We start from the raw sequence: 21,313 nt of genomic DNA on the forward strand, positions 1-21,313 counted from the left end.
ATAGAGATATTATAAGCTGCGGAAAACAGCCATATTGCACTCACATATAGCCAGCTAGTTGTGCCTTTTAAAACATTTTTTGTTGAAACAAATATACGTGCATGAGCCCCATCACAAAGATGGTAGGCTTTACAGCTGCATAGGAATGGGTGGCTGGCTTTCTCACGACCAGGTCTGCTTCCAGGTTGAAAGGTCTGCCAGAGTTTTGACAAGGTGATGAAGTTAGTATGTGAATATCGTTACTTGTATCAGCAATAGTAGCCTGACAGTCTGATAGAACTGGTCCTTTCAATATTTCGAAGCACTTTCGGTTGTTCTATTAGTTCTATTAGTTTTCTGTGTTTTTTCGTGCATGGCCACAAACATGATGTTCCATTGGCCCCGTAAGGCTTCATTTGCGCCACCTTAATTTTAAATTTTGCAAGTATTACAACTTTTTTTCTCAACTAGTTAAATGCTTCAGTTGCTTACAAATTATTTTCTGTGGTTGTTTTTAATGCTGCTATTATTCTCTGTTGGATTACAAAGCTCAAAAACAATATCTAGGGAATGCTGTGCCGGATTACGGAATACAGGGATGTCAGATTATAGAGCTTGTTTTCTACACAAGTGTTGGTAAATGACATTTTGGTTGGATTGGAGAGGATTCTGAATTACGCAGGTGCTGGATTAGAGAGGTTCTACTGTACTAAAAATAGGCTAAATTTCAAGAACTTGTGTAAGTCTTTTCTGGAATGCCTAGCTAATACCTGAAGCATTCAATCAAGTGCAAACACACTTGTGGCAAGTGAAGGATAGTCACACAAGAATGACTTGATATAACACATGGTATTTAAAGGACTTCACCTGCTTGCATGTACTTAAGCAGAACCCATAATTTTATCTTTTTTCACATTTCAGTAGTCATTGTGCCCAAAAAAATTCACACTGCCCAGAGGTACACAAAGTGACACATGTTGGTAGACAATTGGCCCTCAAAAGTTGTGCATACAAGTGAGTTCGATCTCGCGAGTCCTACCCGCTGACCACTTCAAATGCAAAAACAATGATCTAGCCTAAATTAAAGAAGATAAGCTGAACCCAAACCCTAACTTTAGACTACTAGAATTGTGAGAATTAGTTCCATAGACAGTAGAGGGCACGATAGCACCCTCACTATATGCAGTGACCGGCTTTGCGAAAACTGGTCTTATCGTCGAAAATAAAATTGTTCAGTATGGCTAAAACAATTTTTAAGGGATTTTGAGTTTATTGTACAGACAAAAAGACATACCCTTACTGCATCTACTTCGAAAGTTATGAAGCGATCTTTAATCCAGCCCAACTGTCCGTGTCATAAACGGACCTCTCAAATTGGCGATTTGTAACAACATCTTCCATTCTTAGCGGGCTCTTCTAGCAAAGCGCTGGACATGGATAGGGTTCTATCTGCTGTAAACGGGTGAACGGATAAACCGTACCCAAACACAACACTGATTCTAATGAAGTTGAGGCGCTTATTACAGACTTTTTTAATGATGGGCCAAGTGATGATGACGATTCGCGATGACGAATAAGCCACAAGAATGTAGGTTGGCTTTAAAGGAATGTACAACAATCATAAACACATACAATCATTAAAAATACATAGGGTAGTCATGTCAGTCTCTAGTTGCAGTGATGTTGATGACTATCAAGATGAAGGTGGTCACATGGTTTTCTGGAATGGAAAATAGAAATGGCACTTTAATTAATGTATTTTTGTAGCACTGATTGACGTACAGGGAATGCAGAATTCTTTGGCAGATCCTCAGTCTCTGTCCATTGATTCTCCATCTCAGTCCCCTGATACTCAGTATCATCCTACATTAGCTGTGTTGAAACAGCAACCACGGAGTCGGCTATGACATCATCTACGGTATGTGCATCCCCATCTAACAGTGGTTCATCAGCAACAGCCAAAACAGCTACAGACAAGGCAAAAGAGATTGCCAGATTGAAACGATGAGAGTCTAGAGTAGGCAGCAGAACTAGAAAAATGTGGGAAATTTGTAGAAACTACATGTGGATGTACCTTAGCTGATGGCAAGCCTTGTAGCACTTTGATTACGTTGCTGTACTATGTGGAAAACAGGGCTCAGGTTTTCTTCTTAAGCCGAGATACAGTTGGACATGGTCCTTTTGGGAAATGTGGCCTCCAACATTCGTGAAGATGACAATGTTGGCACACACAGTGAGCACAAACCTGCCAAAAGGATGAGGACATGCATGGACTACAAGCACAAGGGGTACATGTTATGTAGAAAAACATTTATTACCTTTCTGCATGACATTAACCATCACAAGGTGCAAGCCATGAAGGAGCACTTCTCGGAGAATGGCCTTACTATAAGAACGCATGACAAGACAACTCTTTCAAGCGTCCACACAATGCCCTCAGATTTGGAACAATTCTGTATCTTCTTAAGTTTATTCAGAATTATGCTGAGCAGAATACCATCTTACTCCCCAGCCGTATGATTCAATAGAGATGATGTCAAAGTGTTGCCAACATCTGACAACAAGAGGGTACAGAATAATAATAATCATGTATTACAAGTAATTATGATCTGTGTAATATGCATAAGTTGAATAAATTTCCACACCATAACATTATTGTAAAACGTACTTTCATAAGGTGCCAAATTAGTTACTTGAGATACTCAGATTTTGATGACTCTAATAAAAATAAATTAAAATTGAGACTATTGGAATATTAAGGATACGTACATACCGTATCTTCTCCCTCTGTAGAAAATTTGGACATGCTACCAGGAGTGCTGCAGCAAAGCTGGAGTAACTTCTGTAGATTACCAAACCTTTTGTACATATACTGGAGGAAGTAGTTGCCACACATTGTGATAGGAAGACCAAGGAGTGACCTGTGCTGGACATGCCAGCAAAACAGTACATCTATTATGAGACTGGCTAACACATCGGATCACCAGAAACTGAAGGTATGTATCTGTCTGTTACAGAATATCACCCCAATAAAGATAATGACAATATAGTAACCTATTTGTAAATCTGGCTTCCTTACATGATCTAATTTCCCATGTCAGTAAACTCCTTCCTTATCTCCACATGTACTCTATGTGTTCTTAGTCATGTATCTCTGAAAAAAATTGTTTATGATTATGATTATATACTGGGTCGAGACAGCACAGCTGATAATTGACCCAGGTAATTACAAACAAAAGAAAACATTTAACACATATATGCATATATAAAATTATTTATTGTGTGATGACAAGGTGGTTGGTAAAAATTTCTGTGGATTGCTCTTCAATAAAGTTGTCAGGTAAAGTGTTCCATTCTCTTAAAGTATTCGGAAAGAAACTTTTCTGATACGATACAGTGGAACTGACTGGGATAATAAATCGATGTTGATGAAGCTGTCTAGTTGGATACTGAGTTGGTAAGAAATAAGATGGTAGCTGTATGGAAGGAGTAAGCTGATGAACAATTTTGTGAAATTGGCTTAACCTATTAATGTGCCTTCTCTCTTGTAGGGTTGGCCATTCAAGGAAGTTCAACATATCTGTCACACTACTGTACCAACTAAAATCAGAAAGGACCCATCTTGCAGCACGTCGTTGGATTTTTTCTATGTCATATATTCAGTATTCATGATAAGGGTCCCAGACACAAGCTGCATACTCTAACAATGGTCTTATGATGGTAATGTAGGCATTTTGCTTGACATTACTACTACATTTACTTAAGTTGTGCCGAAGAAAATTTAAGGATCTGTTTGCTTTAATGCACATAGCTTGAATATGATGCGACCATTGCATGTTTTCATGAAAAGTAAGGCCCAGGTATCGATGTGGTTCTGCTACTTGAAGAGTTTCGTCATTTAAATTATAGTCATAATTAATGGGAGATGTTGATCTTGTACACCTTAATACTACACATTTGTCAATGTTCAATTGCATCTGCCACTTTTTAGTCCAGTTAAGAATGGTACTGAGGTCTCTTTGAAGGCACAGTGAATCTTCTAAGGAATCAATTATCCTATACATAACGCAATCATCAGCAAATAGCCGAACAGTTGAGGAAATATTTTCATCAATGTCATTAATGTACAACAAAAACATGAGAGGTCCCAATACGGTTCCTTGTGGAACTCCAGACTTTACGGGTAGTTTACTTGACACAGGGCGTCTGTATTTAGCGGATCACGGATCAACGGATCATGTGATATGCATGCTCAACTCGATTTTGAGCACTGGGAAATTTTTATACCCTAGTGTAACATACAGCATACTGTAGAATTTATATTTTATCCACAGGTAGGAAGCCTGAAGAGATTTCAATCGATACTATATAACTATAATAATTAGAGCGAGCGTATTAAAAAATTAACACACGTACAGAGTAAGATTATTTTAAGTAACCTTAAAACTGAATCACTGATGTATTCTTGACACCAACACAATACTCAATAGACTAGTTCTGTATTGCAAAAACAAACGACAAAGGATACACGCCAACATATTAGAAGCCAAGTAACTCAGAGAACTGTATGTTTCTGACTCCCTGTATTCGACTCTAGTAGGATAAGCGAGTTCTAAATATAGTGTACTCACGTGTGAATAGGCTTCTAGCGCACTCACGTGTGAATAGGCTTCTAATATGTTGGCGTGTATCTTTTGTCGTTTGTTTTTGCAATACAGAACTAGTCTATTGAGTATTGTGTTGGTGTAAAGAATACATCAGTGATTCAGTTTTAAGGTGAATTAAAATAACCTTACTCTGTGCGTGTGTTAATTTTTAATACGCGCACGCTCTAATTATTATAGTTATATAGTATCGATTGAAATCTCTTCAGGCTTCCTACCTGTGGATAAAATATAAATTCTACAGTATGCTGTATGTTACACTAGGGTATAAAAATTTCCCAGTGCTCAAAATTGAGTTGAGCATGCATATCACGTGATCCGCCGATCCGTGATCCGCTAAATACATACGCCCCATTGACACATGATTTTCTAGAGTTACTTGTTGGTTTCTTTTAGTCAGCCATTGCTCTATCCATTTAACAAGGTTACCAGTAATTCCATAGTGCTTTAGTTTGTTTAATAGCCGTCTATGTGGCACTTTATCAAAGGCTTTGCAAAAATCTAAAAAGATCTACTTGCTTCTTTTCGTCCATAGCTTTAAGAATATCATCGGTTAGTAGCAGTAGCTGACTTTGACAGGAATGAGAAGGCCTGAAACTATGTTGATGCTTATTGATGATGTTATTGTTGTTATGTTTCATTATGAAATGAAATACAATATGCTCCATTACTTTACAACATGTAGATGTAAGAGAAATAGGCCTATAGTTGGATGCCAGGTTTCTGTTACCCTTCTTGTGGATCGGTACAATGTTAGCAGATAGCCAGTCTGTAGGAAGTGTCTGATTTTTGAGTCTTTGAGTGAAAATTACCTGTAGTACTGGAGCAATGATTCAGCTACAGAGTTTTAGTACAAAGTTAGGGATACAGTCAGGTCCAGGAGATTTATTAGTAGACAGATTGTTTAAAACGTTTTCAATTCCTTTAGTAGAAAAACTAAGACTTTCAATTAGTGGAAAAGTGGTTTCTAAGTTTGAGAATGAAGTATTTTCATCTGTAAAGAAAGTAAAAAATTGGTTGTTCAATGTTTCAGCTTTCCCTTGTGGAGAGGTAATGCATTGCCCATCAACTTCTAAGGATGTTATGCTGGAGAAGTCTTTCCGCTGATGTTTAATCAGTGACCAAAATCTTTTACGATTATTAGTATGAGAATCATCAAATAGATGTGTACAATAATTATGATAGGCATCTTTCATTAAGTTATTAACCTCGTTTCTCACATGCCTAGATGCGGACCAATCTGATCCTACTTGTGTGCGTTTAGCATGAACATACAATTTGTTTCGGAGTCTCATTTTTTGCTTGATAAACTGATTTAGCCAAGGAACATCTTTATGAGGCTTAATTACTTTAGTGGGTACAAATTTCTCGATGATATCAATAATACTAGTTTTAAAGAGATGCCAATTATCTTAGATAGTTCGACGGTATGGATCGTGTTCAAAGAATTTTTCACAAAATTCATGCATTTCTGATATAATTCCATCTTTGTCCGCTTTGTGAAATTGGAATATTTTTCTTCTTTGTATTTTGTGCTTTTCTAAACTAGTGAGCACTTCAAAGCTCACAGCATCATGATCTGACATACCTGGAATTGTATCTATTTTATTTATTATATTAGGTTGGGATACAAACACCAGATCTAATGTGTGCTAGTACATTCGTAGACTTGCTGTTCAAGTCCAAATTCATTTACTATATCTAGAAACATACTATTTACTTCTCTACCATACACTGGGTTTGCTCCAATTTGTCCAATGCCGTCTTTCCATATTATGCTTGGTAGGTTGAAATCTCCAGCTAGGATTATATTGTTAACGTTGGTTACCATACTTAGGGCTGTTTTGAGATCTTCCATAGGATTAACATTATTGTCAGGTGGTCTATAAAATGAGCAGATACTTATGGGTTCTCCATGTACTGGGGAAACTTTTGCCCAGATCATTTCTGCGTTAGTAGTCATTGACACATTAAGGAAAGGAATACTTTGAGATATTGCCAGAAACACTCCTCCACCTCCACAACATCGATCCTTTCTAATGATGGAATAACTTTGTGGGAACACTTCACTACTCGTATATGTTTCATCTAAGTGAGTTTCACAACCTATAATAATGTCAGGCTTATGTTCATCAACCATGGCCTTCAATACAGCTCTCTTTCTCCTAAACTTCTTAAGCTACAATAATTTAAGCTGATTACTTTTAGAAAAGTTAAACAGGGTGGGTCATCTGAGGGAGTACAGTGATTTTCATAATCAAAGGAAAGGGGTTTTGGATTATTTTCCTGATCAGATATATGCTCAACATTGTTATCAAAGTCAAGGGTATGGGGGATCCGTGCAGGGAGGGGAGCTAAAACTGCCCTTCCACTGCACAATCTTGCCGTTTTTTTATCTGATATCGGTTTCCGTCTTTGTTTAGTTCTTTCACGTCAAGCCGCAACTTCTTGTTCAGTTCCTGTTCCCTAGGTGTCATATCAGGTGAGATAAATATGTTGTTGGTTTCTTGTTCTCTACGCAACTTGAATGTGTTCCTTAGTACATTGGCCTTCTCAGATTCAGTGGAGACAGTGATTCTTAGTAACCTTGGTCTATCTCCACGTTTCCCAAGCCTAATTGCATTAGTTATAGAGGGAGTCACTTCCACTTGTTTGTTATGCACTTTTCAATTTCATGCCCCATCCCCGGGCGTCCCCACATCCCAGGTGGGGATTTGACATTGCTTCTTGTCCCCACCCCCGGGGCAATTGACACTTGTCCAATTCACTGACTGATTTTCGTAGTAGTTATAATAAAATCGCACTCGCTATAATTTTACTAGCTATAGGTGTATACCTTCAGGCCTGTATACCAGGTTACTAGTCACATGTATGAAATATGCGCTTAGTTACCAATGGAAGATAGCAGAGGTGATAGCGATATGGTTGACGCAGAAACGGCTAAGAAAGTGCTGATTTTCTTTAAGGGGAGGAAGAGGAGCCTGTGTTTTACTAGTACAGGACGAAATTGCGATAATGACGAGATATTGAAAGCGTTCATCGCAACTTTTCAGGACCAGCTAAACGAGGCGGCAAAGCCAGATCATTTCTTCCTACAAGTAAAGGATGAGGAATGGGAAGGGGAGTTTGTTGATGTTAACCCTAGTGATGAAATTGCAGACCACAGTAATTTGCAAATACTAGAGGTAAAAAAATTTATTTCACGGATAGCTATTATGTGTAGCCACACTATAGCTGCAAATACTACATAATGTATAGCTACTAAGTTATTAGTGGTATATAATTGTTGGTGATATATTTTGTAGCTAACTCCCCATACTAATACTTCACATAATGCTGATGTTTCTCAGGTTAAGACTTATAGCTAGCTATAGCAAATTTCATCGGCCATAAATTTTTCATAAATATAGTCTGCCAACAAGGAAGGCACCCAATCATCTAAGTCCCAGGTAAATTTTATATCAAATGTGATAAATTATGTTAATATTTGTCATCAACATAGCCTGGAAAAGGAGTTGCACCATCAGTAAAATCATCGCGGTTGACTTTATCTTTGTCAAAGGACGGACTTCATTTAGTGGAGCCATCTAATCAGATAAATGATGTAGTTACGTGTACAACTATTTACTAAATCAATGTATTATATAATTATATAGGATGATGGTAGTGCCAGGATTTATAGTGATGTCTCTACAGACCAATTTTTACGTAGCAAGTCCCATTTCTATGGCCGTAACCCTTCTAAACCCCTGAGTTTGTATCAACAATCAATTAATTTAGCTTCTGAAGAATTAGTGGTGGCAAATCCTAAGCTGCTGGATGACAGAGAGGAACTGCTAAAGCTTGCACGTGCCAAAGTTAATGATGATGGGTATAATTAAAAGAAAGGGAAGAGCTGATCAAAACAGTTCCATGAGTCTAGTAGTGCAGTCAAGCAGGCTAAGCGAACGACCACACCAGCATATGTTAGGACCCAGAGGATGCTTCATCTTGAAGGCTGTTTGAAAGATATAGACAAACAGATAGGCTTTAAAGAATTAAGAAGAGAGCAGGCGACGAATTCACGCCAGTACCAACTTTGTCATGAGATAACACATGAAATAACAATTCTCAAAACTCAGTGCTATCAAGAGCAAGTGGAGCTAAAATCATTACAGCGCAAAAAGCAGCAATCAAAGTGATATAAGAAAAGAAAAGAGACAGATGGACAAAATCAGTCTGACAAAAGTACTTCAACATCATTTTCTTCTGGTCATAGTTCTCAACTAACTAAACACACTTCCCAGCTTCTTTTTAGACCACTCAAACGAAAGCGCCCAGCAAATTTATCAGAGAGTTCAGAAGATGATGAAAAAGAGAAAGAGCTAAAAGTATTGCCAGATTCAGATTGTGCCGACTCTACTAGTGTAATTGCTTTATCATCTACTGATTGTGAAATGAGTGATGAGAGTGAGGAATGTGTATTTTATTTGTGCATATAAATATAATTGTTGTGATTCCTTATTGTTAATCCATGTTAGGCTTTTTTTGCTACTATTCAACTGTACTATGTATGGTGTACATGCATGTGTTATGAACTTTGAAATAACTACATGTAATATAAAATTAATTTAATTCAATTAAGCACACAGTTTATGTTACTTAACTTGATCACACACTTTTATACATTAAAAATTTGGACCATTGAATTTCATACTATATAATATAATGTATTGTGTTGGCTCTATTACATACACACATATTTTTATCAAGGTGGAGAACTACAGTCTACGTTAGTTTGTAGTGATCCTTTTACTGGTCCATCACAAGATTTAGAGAAGATGGTTTCCACTTATGTTGATGAGTCTAAATATAGTGATCAACGTATGAAAGATATTTGTAGTGGTGTCTCAGTCTGTTGTTACTCCAGCGTGTCTCTCGGTGATTATGCTTTAGAAAGGTCTGAATTCTGCAGTCGCACACATCACCAACCATGTAGAAAATGTTCTGAGTTACTGAAGGTTGCAAACACGATACTAAAAGAGGGATTTATTACACTGCGTGAAGCTTACCAATTAGTTTCACCTAACACAAAATATGATACGGAAAAAGCAAAGAGAATGCTTTTACAGCTACCCTTAGCATCCATTAGAGTTGGTCAGCCTAATAGTGGTACAGCATTCACTCTATTAGTGGAACACCAGCAATCTGTAGATTACGATAAATTGTCAGTAATGATAAATTCATTACTAAATGTTCACAAGCTGCCACAGAGTGTATTGATAAATCAACTGTTCAAAAGTTGCTAGGAATTGCGCAGTCTGATCATGAAAGGCAATGTATTCGCTATGCAGTGTTTAAAGCATCTGGAGTTACACCCACTCAAGCTCGCAAACAGTTTGGTTTTGAGAATATGACTGAGAAGGCTCAACAAGAAGAAGCATGCATTAATTCTGTTCGTGCCATTAGAGAAGCAATTGATGATCTTGCTAAAACTCAAGATGAAGCTTTGCTAGCAACATTTGGAACTTCTCCTGATGATAATGCAATATCTTCAGATTCTGAAAGTTCTCTGTACTCCCTTTCAGAGATTGAAGAGTTTGATAGACCTCCTGAAGAAGGTATTCTTGAATTGGAAGAGTTTAAGCAAATTGTGAGTAAGTGCCACTTTAATTGGTTCAACATTGTGGAAAGCTGTCGCAATGTAAATGAGGAGGCTTTGGCAGCTACTTTAAACAAAGCTTTACATGATAATAATTTAGATCTTGAAAGCTCTAAGATCACATTGCTTCTACAATCCCGGGATGCCTACCATAATGCTGCATCTGATGCATATGAAAGTGAAAGAATAGCAAGGGCTGTCAATGGAGAGATTGTAACAGATTCTGAGGCAGATGTGAGTCCTGAGCAGCTGGTTGGTTTGAATAGTATAACTAGTGAAAAGGGAAAGTTGATAGTACAAAAGCAAAGGGCTGCAATAAAATCGCGTGCTCAAAGATTGAAGGTGAGAATGATTGCAGAAGAGAAGTTTCTTACTCACAAAGTTTCAAAACGTATTAGCAAGATACAGCAGGAATTCCCTGCCATTGGTAAAATGATTGAGGATTTTGTTTCAGCTGGTAGTGTAGGAGCAGATCAATGGAGAAGGACAGGGGTGCTTACATTTGATGGAAATGTTAAAGTAGGAAAGAAAGTTACTTATCAGAAAATTCAACAGCACCTTAAAAAGGTGTACAATACAATCGCCATTTTTCATATGGCACTGTTGTCCAGCTTTGCATTCCACGAAATAAAAGGCGGAAATCGACATCCAGATATCAGGGTTTGGCAATGATTACAACAAGAAGGGCACGGAAAGGATTCAATTTAAAGTACAATCCAGATTCACACTGGTCAGCTGCCCTGTATAAAGGTTTCAATGATGTGCAGTATGCTGATGGAAGAAACATTCTGAACCTGAATCGTGATGATGCCTCTGGATTCCGATTAGACACCCTCACCACAAACAAGCAGTATGCTACCCCAGTAGTTGCAAACAAAGAAATTCTTACTACACGAACAGATTACGTCAATAAACATCCTTCTACACTTCAAACTACTTCCTACAATTTCAGTGAAACTAAAACTACACTGAAGATGTGGATTGGTGTAGTTAAGGCTCCTGAACTTCATCAGAAGAACCCTTCACAGCATGCAGCTGATTTAAACATGTTGTGTATCATTCCAGAACTTCAATCTGTATTTATTTATTTATTTATTAATGCTTTACAGCACAAGTGCTGAAGGTCTGTAGGACACCTGGTCCTACAGCCCGCTCAAAGACCCTAGCTACTTAAGGTGTGTTTGAAAAGTTGGAGAAAGGAAAAAAATCCATGACTGGACCTAGGTAGCCTCGAACCTGCAGCCATCCGATTTACGCTCGAACACTTACAGGAGTCTACCAGGTGGTCAGGATGTTTTCTCCTTATTATTTTCATGTAACTATATCCATAGGAATTCTAGAGAGTAACTCATTATCTCAAAGTACCCCAAGTAGAACCAAATGGACACTAGTTTATTTATTAATGCTTTACAGCGCAAGTGCTGAAGGTCTGTAGGACACCTGGTCCTACATACTTATTAATACAGAGACAAACAAACCTAAGGAAGTAGACTGTATAAGGGTGGATGGGGCTGGTGACGAAGGTCCAAGCCATGTTGAAGTCCAATTTTATTGGACAAAGCATCATATTATGCAGCAAAAGGTTGCTATGCTGGTAACCACCCGTAGCAGTGGATCAAGCTACTTAAACAGAGTGGAACTACAAAATGGTTGTTTGTCATTAGGCTATGCAAATCTCTTTATTCCGTCTACATTGAATGGCTCTTGTATAGACCTGAACAATGGGGAAATCAATTTGCAGAAGCTTAAGGTGAACTTGAGCAATGCCATTGATGTTTACATTGATCGAGTTGATGGTTGTCCTTGTGGTAGCACAGCCATTAAACTGTACCGCGGTATCGATGCAGCTCAGGAGCTAGAGGATTGAGATAAACAGTTAGTTTTTCTCAAGGGATCGAAGAAGCAGAAAGATCAACTATGCAAAGATGACCCAGAACTCTATTCAGAATTTCAGAAAGTTTGGGATGTGAGAAATGCTCACTTTATACACGAACTTCCATCTCAGTACATTTATTATTTGGTTTGTTGCTACAAGGAATCTTGCTTTCATCCTTGCTGCCAAGCAGGCAGACCATCAGAACCACTAAGGTGGTACCAAGGTGGTCCCTTGATTACAGAACTACTTTATCCAGTGCCTAATCTTGAGCGTCCTTGGGGCTCTACTTCATGTCAAACTTGCAATGGCTCTACTCAATGTTTTGGCCATTACAAGTCTATGTTTGTAGATGTAACAGATAGTGCTGCACTTAAAAAGTTGCAGCAGCCACCATCAAAAATGCTAAAAGGATATTTTAGTAATTACAATGATGACACCATAGAGTGTATATCAGAAAAAGTTCTGTTACCAGTGGAAGAATGTAAAATTTGGTTAGAACACTTGAAAACCATTGTGGAAAATCATAAGAGAGGTGCAAAGAAAGTTCCTGCTACAAGAAAATCAAAGAAAATTGAATTAATTTCAGCATCCAATGAGGCTGCCACCCATGCAGAAATGGATTTACATCACACAGGTGACAATGATGAAGGAGAAGATAGTGATCAATGTGAAAGCACATACTGTGCTACATGTGGAGACGATGAAGGAGAATCAGAGCAGCAAGAATTGTGGATTGCATGTGATCTTTGTGATGCATGGTATCACTTATCATGTGAAGGCTTATGATCTGTACCCACAGATGACATATACATTTGTATTAGATGTCAAAACTGAAGTCGGAGTTGAAACTAAATCATTAGCTAACATTATACAATATTGAAATAATTATTTTTTTTGATTTGCAAGCACAAAATTAATTTTGAGTTACAACTAACTACATAAACTAAAATCTTTACTAACTACAACTGCACTACATTACTTAACCAAAATCCAAGTCATCCTTGAGGTGTTGTCAAATCCCCTACTAGGGGGGGGGGGTGGGGACATAGTGGGGACTTGACAACCGATTTAGCGACAGTGGTGGGGAATTTGACACCACGATTTGTCAAATCATTAGTAAGTACACAACTAGTAAGCACTCTTACCATGACATACTGTACATTAATAGACCATTGATGCAGCAAAAGCCCACTTGGAAGCAGTAGCTGTTGAGAGGAGCTGTAATTGTGATGCTTGGAAGGCAAGCCGGGAGAAGTTGAAAGCCACCTTCACAATTCAGATGGAGTGCTAGAGCCTCCTTCATCATCACCACATACAACACCATAAACTGGAAGAACATTACAGCTTTGATATGGCTCAACAGGTACATGCACGGTAACGTACACTTTTGTACAAATACTATGTTATGGCATATTTAATAGGTTCACTACCCAAGCGACCCTTTACAACCTGTCCCTATATACTTTTCAACTCCAAGAAAGTGTGGAGTCTTTGAAGTATGTCGTGACGTCATACCAAGTCAAGTAAGTATGTACATGTTTAATGTACTATGTTACCATGGTACAATATAGATGACGTACTTGATAGATGAAGCTTGCAATGTTGGAAAGGGAGCCAATTCTATCATCTCCATGCTTCACCACTTTGAAGGTCACTGCCTAGGAGAGACATCTGTACATTTACATGCAGATAACTGCACCGGCCAAAATGAGAACCGGTTTATGATGTATTATTTGATGTGGTGATGCATGACTGGGTTACACGATCACATCACAATATCATTCCTCTTAGTGGGATGGTTACACGATCACATCACAATATCATTCCTCTTAGTGGGATACACCAAGTTTGCACCAGACTGGTGCTTTGGCTTACTGAAACAAAGTTTTTGTTGGAGGGGACTTAGATGACATTGCCAATTGTGTAACCCAGTCATCATTTGTTAAATATACCTCAACTTGTTGGATTACTCGATGGGACAATGTTCGTTCCAACTTATGATTGGAGCAGCGTTTTTGAAGAAAAAACTGAAAGACTGTTTTGAAGGGAATTACACAACTCCATCACTTCTGGTTTTCCAAACTTCACCATGGAAAGGTATTTGTTAAGGAAGCCAGCAATTGTAATGAATGAGAGATCAACCTGTTGAAAGACGTATCTTGGCAACCATCCTCTCAGCAGTTGCCTTCACTATAGATTCCAAATTGATTGTCACAAGAACGACAGCAATATCTTTATGATAATATCTGGGAGTTTGGTCCTGAGCAAAAAAAGGATATTGTATATTCTAGGCCTTTGAGCATTTAAACACAAAACTGGTTATATAATATTTAACATTCTATTTTACACCTTATCACTGTAATTAGCTAACACAATGTATAAATAAATTGTGATTCCCAGTTGTAGTATGTGTTAGTGTGTGTGTTACTCTGTGTAGTGTGTGTATGTATGTACATGTGTGTGTGCTACTCTGTGTGTGTTTGTGTGCATGTAGTGTGCGCAAGTGTGTAGTGTTCAGGGGCGTAGCCAGGATTTTTTCGAAGTGGGTTCGGTTTAAAGTGGAATGTTTCAAGGGGAAGGCCTGGGTGCTTCCCCTAGACCATGTTAGGTCGAAAACGATGCATACACAAAATGTGCCCTTAGGCAGTAACATTAAAAGGTGCTGTTTGTGCATCTAACTAGCTAAAACCTACACACTGCTGTTTATGCAGCTTATAGAAACTATAAACCTATTGTAAAACTAACTATCTTCACTTCCAGACAGCATACTGACAGCCAACTTCAACCTCGTAGCACACGGAAGCCCTCCACATTCGAGTCCCTTATTTGGCAATACTTCTTTCCAACTATACAATATTCTAGGCCAGTCCTCCTGTTGATGGTCAATAACTTCAGACTTGGCTTGTACTCCAATATGTTCGAGACATCACGTGTCCACAACATGTAACAAACAAATCATTCATCAAATAAATATACATCAACAGTTCACAGTTTGTGCTAACCTGACACATGTGTAACACAACCACTCAAGTTTAGCAACTGCTGCCTTGTAATAATGTCCCAACCGACTATTTAACAGTCCTTCGCCACTTCACTCACGCCATTTCAACAATGCATCACGTGCGCATTTGATCACGTGATTCAATAGATATGCTTTGCAATGGTTCAGCATTAATGTGATGTGACCCTCAAGAGTAGTACAGAGGAGTGCCAGTGGGCAAGTAGCTACTGGATAGCTCCAGAGCTGTAAGATTTGGTGTGATTTTTAATTTTTAAAAATTCTACCTCTGAAAGGGGGGTTCGTCCGAACCATCTGAACCCCCCCTGCCTACGCCCTTGGTGTTTGCTGACCAATTAACAATATTGCTGCCCATTTCCTTTTATGGCTTGACATTTGTCAGGCCAGGTAAGGTTGGGTGAAGGCTGTGGTTTTCACTTCACATAATGACAAAGTTTTGTTTCTAGGACATTAACTAACCAGGTGTAGTTACTGTACAACATAGTGTAAACAAGTGTGTTGAGTGCTGTTGGGTGGGCTGGCATGTCTGATCTAGTATAAAAATTGGCCTCGTCATTTTTGAAAATTGTGTGTGTGTGTGTGTGTGTGTGTGTGTGTGTGTGTGTGTGTGTGTGTGTGTGTGTGTGTGTGTGTGTGTGTGTGTGTGTGTGCATGACCATTATTAGGTCACTGGGATAGTCAAGGTAACACACGCAGACTATCATGTATAAAGGCTAACAGTGTCTAATATAAAACAATAGAATTGTGTAAGATAGGTGCATATGTAAGTATGAGACAAAAAATTGTGACATGAGTGGAACACATGTGTGAGAAGACACAAGATTAGAGCAGCCACTCAGGAACTCTTGTGAGTCAATGACTACATGTGGTGAATTTGGTCACATGTAACAATACATGACTAGCACACATGTTCAAAAACTAGTGATTCTTCAATGGGCTACATGAGTGTCAACTGCTGGCAAGTGCAACGTCATGAAACATACAACACATGTCACCAGCAAGGATATAGCTTATACAACATGGATAGACTTACGATAGTAGATTATCAGTTTCTGCTTTACTAATACTTGTACCCCACACTGATGCTATTGCTGCTGCATTCTGATTGGTGGGAACAGTAGCCCCTCTTCCTTGCAATTCTTCAAAAGTGTCATATTGGTCTTGCAGGTGAGGTGGAACAGAGAATGGAACGTCATCATTCCATGGGTTGTCTGGATGAAAACAATTGAAAAAAAATCTGTAACCATATTGGAAATGGTTTACATATTGACTTGGTGTTGAACAACCTGTCAGTTCCATTCCTGTGTGAGAAAAACATGAGATTCAATTTATGGTTTACATTGATGGTATTACCATGATTACCAAAAAGGAACCACACATACAAAATTTACACACACTGATACCATCACAAAGCAAAAACAAAGCCTACAGCAAATATGCAAAAACCAGCTATTGCAACCTAGCATATTAGCAATGAGATTCCTGTGTACCACTCAGGCACTTGAGCCTTATGTGTGCAAATCCTCCTGGGATATCCCACAGGATAACTATCCAGGTATCATGGTGGGAGGCCGTGGAACCCAAAATTTCACAATGACCTACAAACAAGATAAGGACAGTTGGGTATTTGCTTCCCCAGGTATCCAATACTGTTACAGCTGGGTGGACTGCTTCCCAGTTGACTCCAGGCCCACAGGATCCCAATGTACAGCTGGGTAGACTGGAGAAATGTGAGTGAAGTTTCTTGCAACTGTCATCTGCATGTTGTCTCGCCGAGTTAGAGAACAATGTAAAATGGAAAATTCTATCAGAAATTACCAGTTGTCTGCAATCAAGCTATGCATTGATTGTTCATTAATAGTATTTTTGAGGCAAAAAACCAATGGCTACCATTGAATAAATGTGTTGTGATTGTGCACAACTAAAGAAAGACTGGGGAAAGTTGCATTGCTGACTGAGCTACTTACAATAATAGAGTGGGAATATTGAAGGGAATAAGGTTAACTCTGTGGTACAAACCCAGCTGGTGTTTAAATGAAGTGGAATAGCTGTTTGCTTCCCAGTAATTGATATTCAGGGAAAACATTTAATCATAATTTCCATAGTAACTAGATTGATTGCAGAGACACTTCTTATACTTTTCTTCATTTATATATGTAACAGGTGGAACAAAGCTGAAAACGAAGTGAAATGGCAACAAAACTTTCTAGTAATGGTGTACATTACGCCTGTCTGGCACCATTTTTCCTTTGATGCAGTAAGAGCTAGCCCACCAGTCACATGAGTGAGTTCTTTCTCATATGAATAATTTTGCCCTGGGGGTCCTACTTTATTAATGTATACTTTCCCAAAAGAATTACTGTACATGTACAAGTAGTTGGATAGGGAAACCTTCTAAAACCAGGAGAAAAGCTACCAGACACATGTGGGTGGTGTTGTCTTGTGAGTCCTACTACTTTTCAAACCAGAAATATGGTAGGGAAGCCTTTCAAAACCAGGAAGTAAACCAGTAGGGGAATCTTCTAAAATCAGGAATATGATGTAATAATTGTGTACCAGCAACATTCTATAGCCACACAATACACGCAACAAAAATTAATAATCTTATAGTACTAGTTCTTCATCATTGGTAACTGGACTCTCATCACTGTAGCCAACTAAGATACCATGAAGTGTGATTATATTTACCTGCAATATGTAAGACTTCTGTATACCCAGGTGTTACCATATGAATACTGTTTAGAATTCATCCATATAAGGTAGTGTTATATTATGATATGTGTACCTTCTAACATTTAATAGTAACAAGTTTTATATTATTACCATAAGAGGAGATGAGACAGTGTTATCAGAAGGGGCAAAGTCAATTCAGTGAGTGGACAGGAGGGTGGAGGGTGAGGGACAAAATGAAACATCCAGTAGATGTTCTAAATTTCCTTATCAGTATATAGCAATTATCAACTCCTACATGTTATGACTGCATCTTCTACATACCTCACCAAGCACCTCTCACACAAGAGCAATGTTTATCATTTACACTATTATAAATTGTATTGTATAATAGAGTAATGCTCACTAGTCCAGTTAGTTTGCTATACTATTGAAAATGTTAGTTGTATACTACTTTGTTATTGTGATCCTCACTAAGGAACTGGTGATGGCTACTGACCAGTGTAACAAGTATCGTTTTAAATCACCTTTCTACCCTGGACAGTCTTGTGAGGACATTTACAATAAGAACCCTGAAAGCCATGATATATCAGGATATTACTGGATCACTGATGGTCCCACCAGGGTATATTGTGGGATGACTTATACTGGATCATCCTGTGAGGACATCTACAACAATAATCCTGAAACTGGTGACAAGTCAGGTTACTACCGTATTAATGACAATCAATGGACATATTGTAACATGACAGAAATTACAACCACTACTGGAGACTTGATCCCCACATGTGCTGGTGTGGGAGGAGGATGGAGAAGAATTGCCCATATCAATATCAATGCAGGAGGTGACTGTCCCAATGGATGGCGTGAAGACACTTACTCTGGTATTAGTTTCTGTCGTGTGGTCAGTGATGGCTGGTACACTTGCTCTTCTGCTTACTTCTCCACTAATGGAACAAATTACCAGAGGGTGTGTGGTAGAGCAAGAGGATATCAGAAGGGAAGACAATTTGGTTTCTATTCTTATCACCATGCTGGTCAAACAACAATTGATGGCTACTATGGTGATGGTCTACTCATCACCTATGGTAGTCCTCGTCAACACATTTGGAGTTATACCATTGGAACATATGATAATAATACTTATTCTTATAACTGTCCATGTGCTGTTGGTGGAGGATCATCCCCTCCTCCTTTTGTGGGTACTAACTATTACTGTGAATCAGGAGCTGCTGATATATGGAATTCCTCTGCCTATTACTTCAATGACCCATTGTGGGACAGATCTGGTTGCATCACTAGTAATTGTTGTGATACCCCTACCCAACCATGGTTTTATCGTGAGTTGTCCGGAACAACTACAAATGATATAGAAGCTAGATTATGTACAAGGTATAACTTTGCTAATGGATCTCCTTTGATTGATCAACTGGAGCTCTACATTCAGTAAAACTAACAGTTGTTGTATTAGCTAACTTTTATTTTTATACTTACTGGAGTGATTCTAGTCATCTTGTAACCACACACATCCACACTTGTAACCTTTGTTAGATGTTAGATGTATCATTTAATTTCATTATTGTTTACAATAATTTGATATAATGTACATCTGGGAAAATTGGTAGAGCAAGAGGTTATCAGAAGGGAGACACAGAAGGGAGTCTTTTCACATGTTGCTGAATTGTATGCACATCTATAAAATGCTATTTATACAGCCAATTGCATTCACACTTCCTTTATGCAACCATATACTACAGGGCAGTTCTAGGTATTACAGCCTTCCCACATCACAAGTATTACTTGCTAACCACTAAGGCTATGATCTTGATGTTTTCACTGTTTGCCATCACTTTAGTCCATAAAATGCTTTTTAGCACACTCCATACGTACAGTCTACTTATAACCTGTGCTAGACGATGTTAGGTGTATCATTCAATTTCACTATTGTTTTACACATTAACGTAAATCTGAAACTTTCAGGCTTCACTTATGATACAGAAATTTGTGGGAAAATAGGTTAAGCAAGTGCTAGGATATCAGAAGGGAGACACTTTGACTCTCTGTAGATGTTGCTGAATTGTATGCACATCTATAACATGCTATTCATACAGCCAATTATATTCACACTTCCTTTATGACTACAGGGCAGTTCTATGTAGGTATTGTGGCCTTCCCACATCACAAGTGTAACTCAATAGCCACTAAGGCTACAATCTTGATTTTTCACTGTTCGTCATCACTTTAGTTCATAAGATGTTGTATAGCATACTCCATATGTACAGTGCATGCTTCATGGACTTGTGGTCCATTTATCTTTGCTGACAGTGCAAGGTGTTGATTCATTATAGTATCACAATTTAGCTAAGGGGCATGTTTACAGTATGCTCTGATTATTAAGACCATGTTTTGATAATTTATGGCATGTAATCGGTCCGTGTGATCATTATACTAGATGAATAAAAAAATTTTGGAAATTTTAAATGGGATCACTGAAAAAAGCCACGAAACAAGAAGGGATTGCTGGGGTGATAGTGTAAATCACAAATCCCTATTTTGACTCTCTGTCATAAATCTTTAGTTACATGCTCTGTCATTTTGAAGTGAGTCAAAATAGGGATTTGTGGTTTACATTACCACCCTAGCGATCCCTTCTTGTTTCGTGGCTTTTTTCAGCGATCCCTATTCCCATTTTAAAATATCCAACTTTTTATTCATCTAGTTTGTATACTTTTTATTAATCCATATATGGATTATGAAGAAGATTATTGTGAATAGTGTAATTTTGCATTCTGCATAGTAACGCCATCAACGTTTCAGTACAAACATGAAACTGATCAAATTACAATGTGCATATAGACTGAGAGTCTCCCAATATGAGATACAATTTACATTACTGGTGCCTTTAATAGTTATCAAATTCAGTGCAAGGATTGTTGTTATACACTTGACTGCATTATTAGAGTATTTACATGACTGCTCTATTAAAGTATATAATCTGGATAACTCGCCCACATACAATAAACACAGAGCGAAAAAAACCACCTTGCAACAAAGTCATCAACCCAGATTAAGCTTCCTGGCTTATACTGAGTTTAATAAAGACAGATTCTATTAGCCACAAGCAGCACACACAAGAAAAATTAATTTTGAGCGTGATCTTGTATGGCTTCTTGAACATAATGGCATTTTGGGCTGTTGCCATCCGAAAACGAAATCAAAAATAGGTCATGGACATGCACAATGATCCATTCAGTAAGCCTTGCTACTTTTTATCCCAGGATTCTCCTTGTAAACTTCGCTATGCCTGTGAAAGAATTATAATTATACAACCAAGTACTAAGAATAACTAGTGGGGCAAAAAAATTATTAATTTTCAACAAGTAGAATAGGGATCAAAGATTTGATTTTGAAAAAAACTGCGTAAACAAGAAGTAATAGGGATGATAATCCACAAAATTCTATGC

The 21,313-nt window shown here is 38.1% G+C and overlaps 2 protein-coding genes across 37 annotated transcripts in view; one reads left to right on the forward strand and one right to left on the reverse strand.

Moving 5' to 3' along the window:
* Positions 1 to 21,313, reverse strand: part of LOC136238349 (uncharacterized) — a 30,771-nt gene that overhangs the window by 3,967 nt on the left and 5,491 nt on the right. The window contains exons 3-10 of one of the 35 annotated variants that reach the window (XM_066028916.1): positions 16,213 to 16,480; positions 14,113 to 14,302; positions 13,725 to 13,818; positions 13,306 to 13,487; positions 3,059 to 3,133; positions 2,853 to 2,900; positions 2,753 to 2,798; positions 2,566 to 2,697 (exon numbers count right to left, since the gene is read on the reverse strand). In XM_066028916.1, the coding sequence (XP_065884988.1) occupies positions 14,245 to 14,302; positions 16,213 to 16,480 (326 nt within the window). In that variant the 3' untranslated portion in view covers positions 2,566 to 2,697; positions 2,753 to 2,798; positions 2,853 to 2,900; ... (2 more) ...; positions 13,725 to 13,818; positions 14,113 to 14,244. Of the gene's footprint in view, positions 1 to 1,273; positions 1,700 to 1,761; positions 2,010 to 2,053; positions 2,225 to 2,297; positions 2,534 to 2,558; positions 2,698 to 2,748; positions 3,134 to 13,305; positions 13,488 to 13,724; positions 13,819 to 14,112; positions 14,303 to 16,211; positions 16,481 to 21,313 lie in introns of those variants that run through there. The other 34 variants (XM_066028872.1, XM_066028849.1, XM_066028830.1 and 31 more) reach the window with 34 other exon arrangements.
* LOC136238325 (uncharacterized) lies at positions 6,202 to 13,683 on the forward strand. Of its 2 annotated transcripts, none has more exons than XM_066028748.1 (7): positions 6,202 to 7,993; positions 8,054 to 8,092; positions 8,146 to 8,250; positions 8,300 to 9,092; positions 9,396 to 13,276; positions 13,329 to 13,523; positions 13,582 to 13,683. In XM_066028748.1, the coding sequence occupies exon 5, from the start codon at positions 10,036 to 10,038 to the stop codon at positions 10,954 to 10,956; it is 921 nt and encodes a 306-aa protein (XP_065884820.1). In that variant the 5' UTR covers positions 6,202 to 7,993; positions 8,054 to 8,092; positions 8,146 to 8,250; positions 8,300 to 9,092; positions 9,396 to 10,035; the 3' UTR covers positions 10,957 to 13,276; positions 13,329 to 13,523; positions 13,582 to 13,683. The 2 variants fall into 2 exon arrangements, with proteins under 2 accessions (XP_065884820.1, XP_065884829.1); XM_066028757.1 differs by having other exon boundaries at positions 8,146 to 8,247.

This window comes from Dysidea avara, chromosome 1, assembly GCF_963678975.1.
Source record: "Dysidea avara chromosome 1, odDysAvar1.4, whole genome shotgun sequence".
Lineage (NCBI taxonomy): Eukaryota > Metazoa > Porifera > Demospongiae > Dictyoceratida > Dysideidae > Dysidea > Dysidea avara.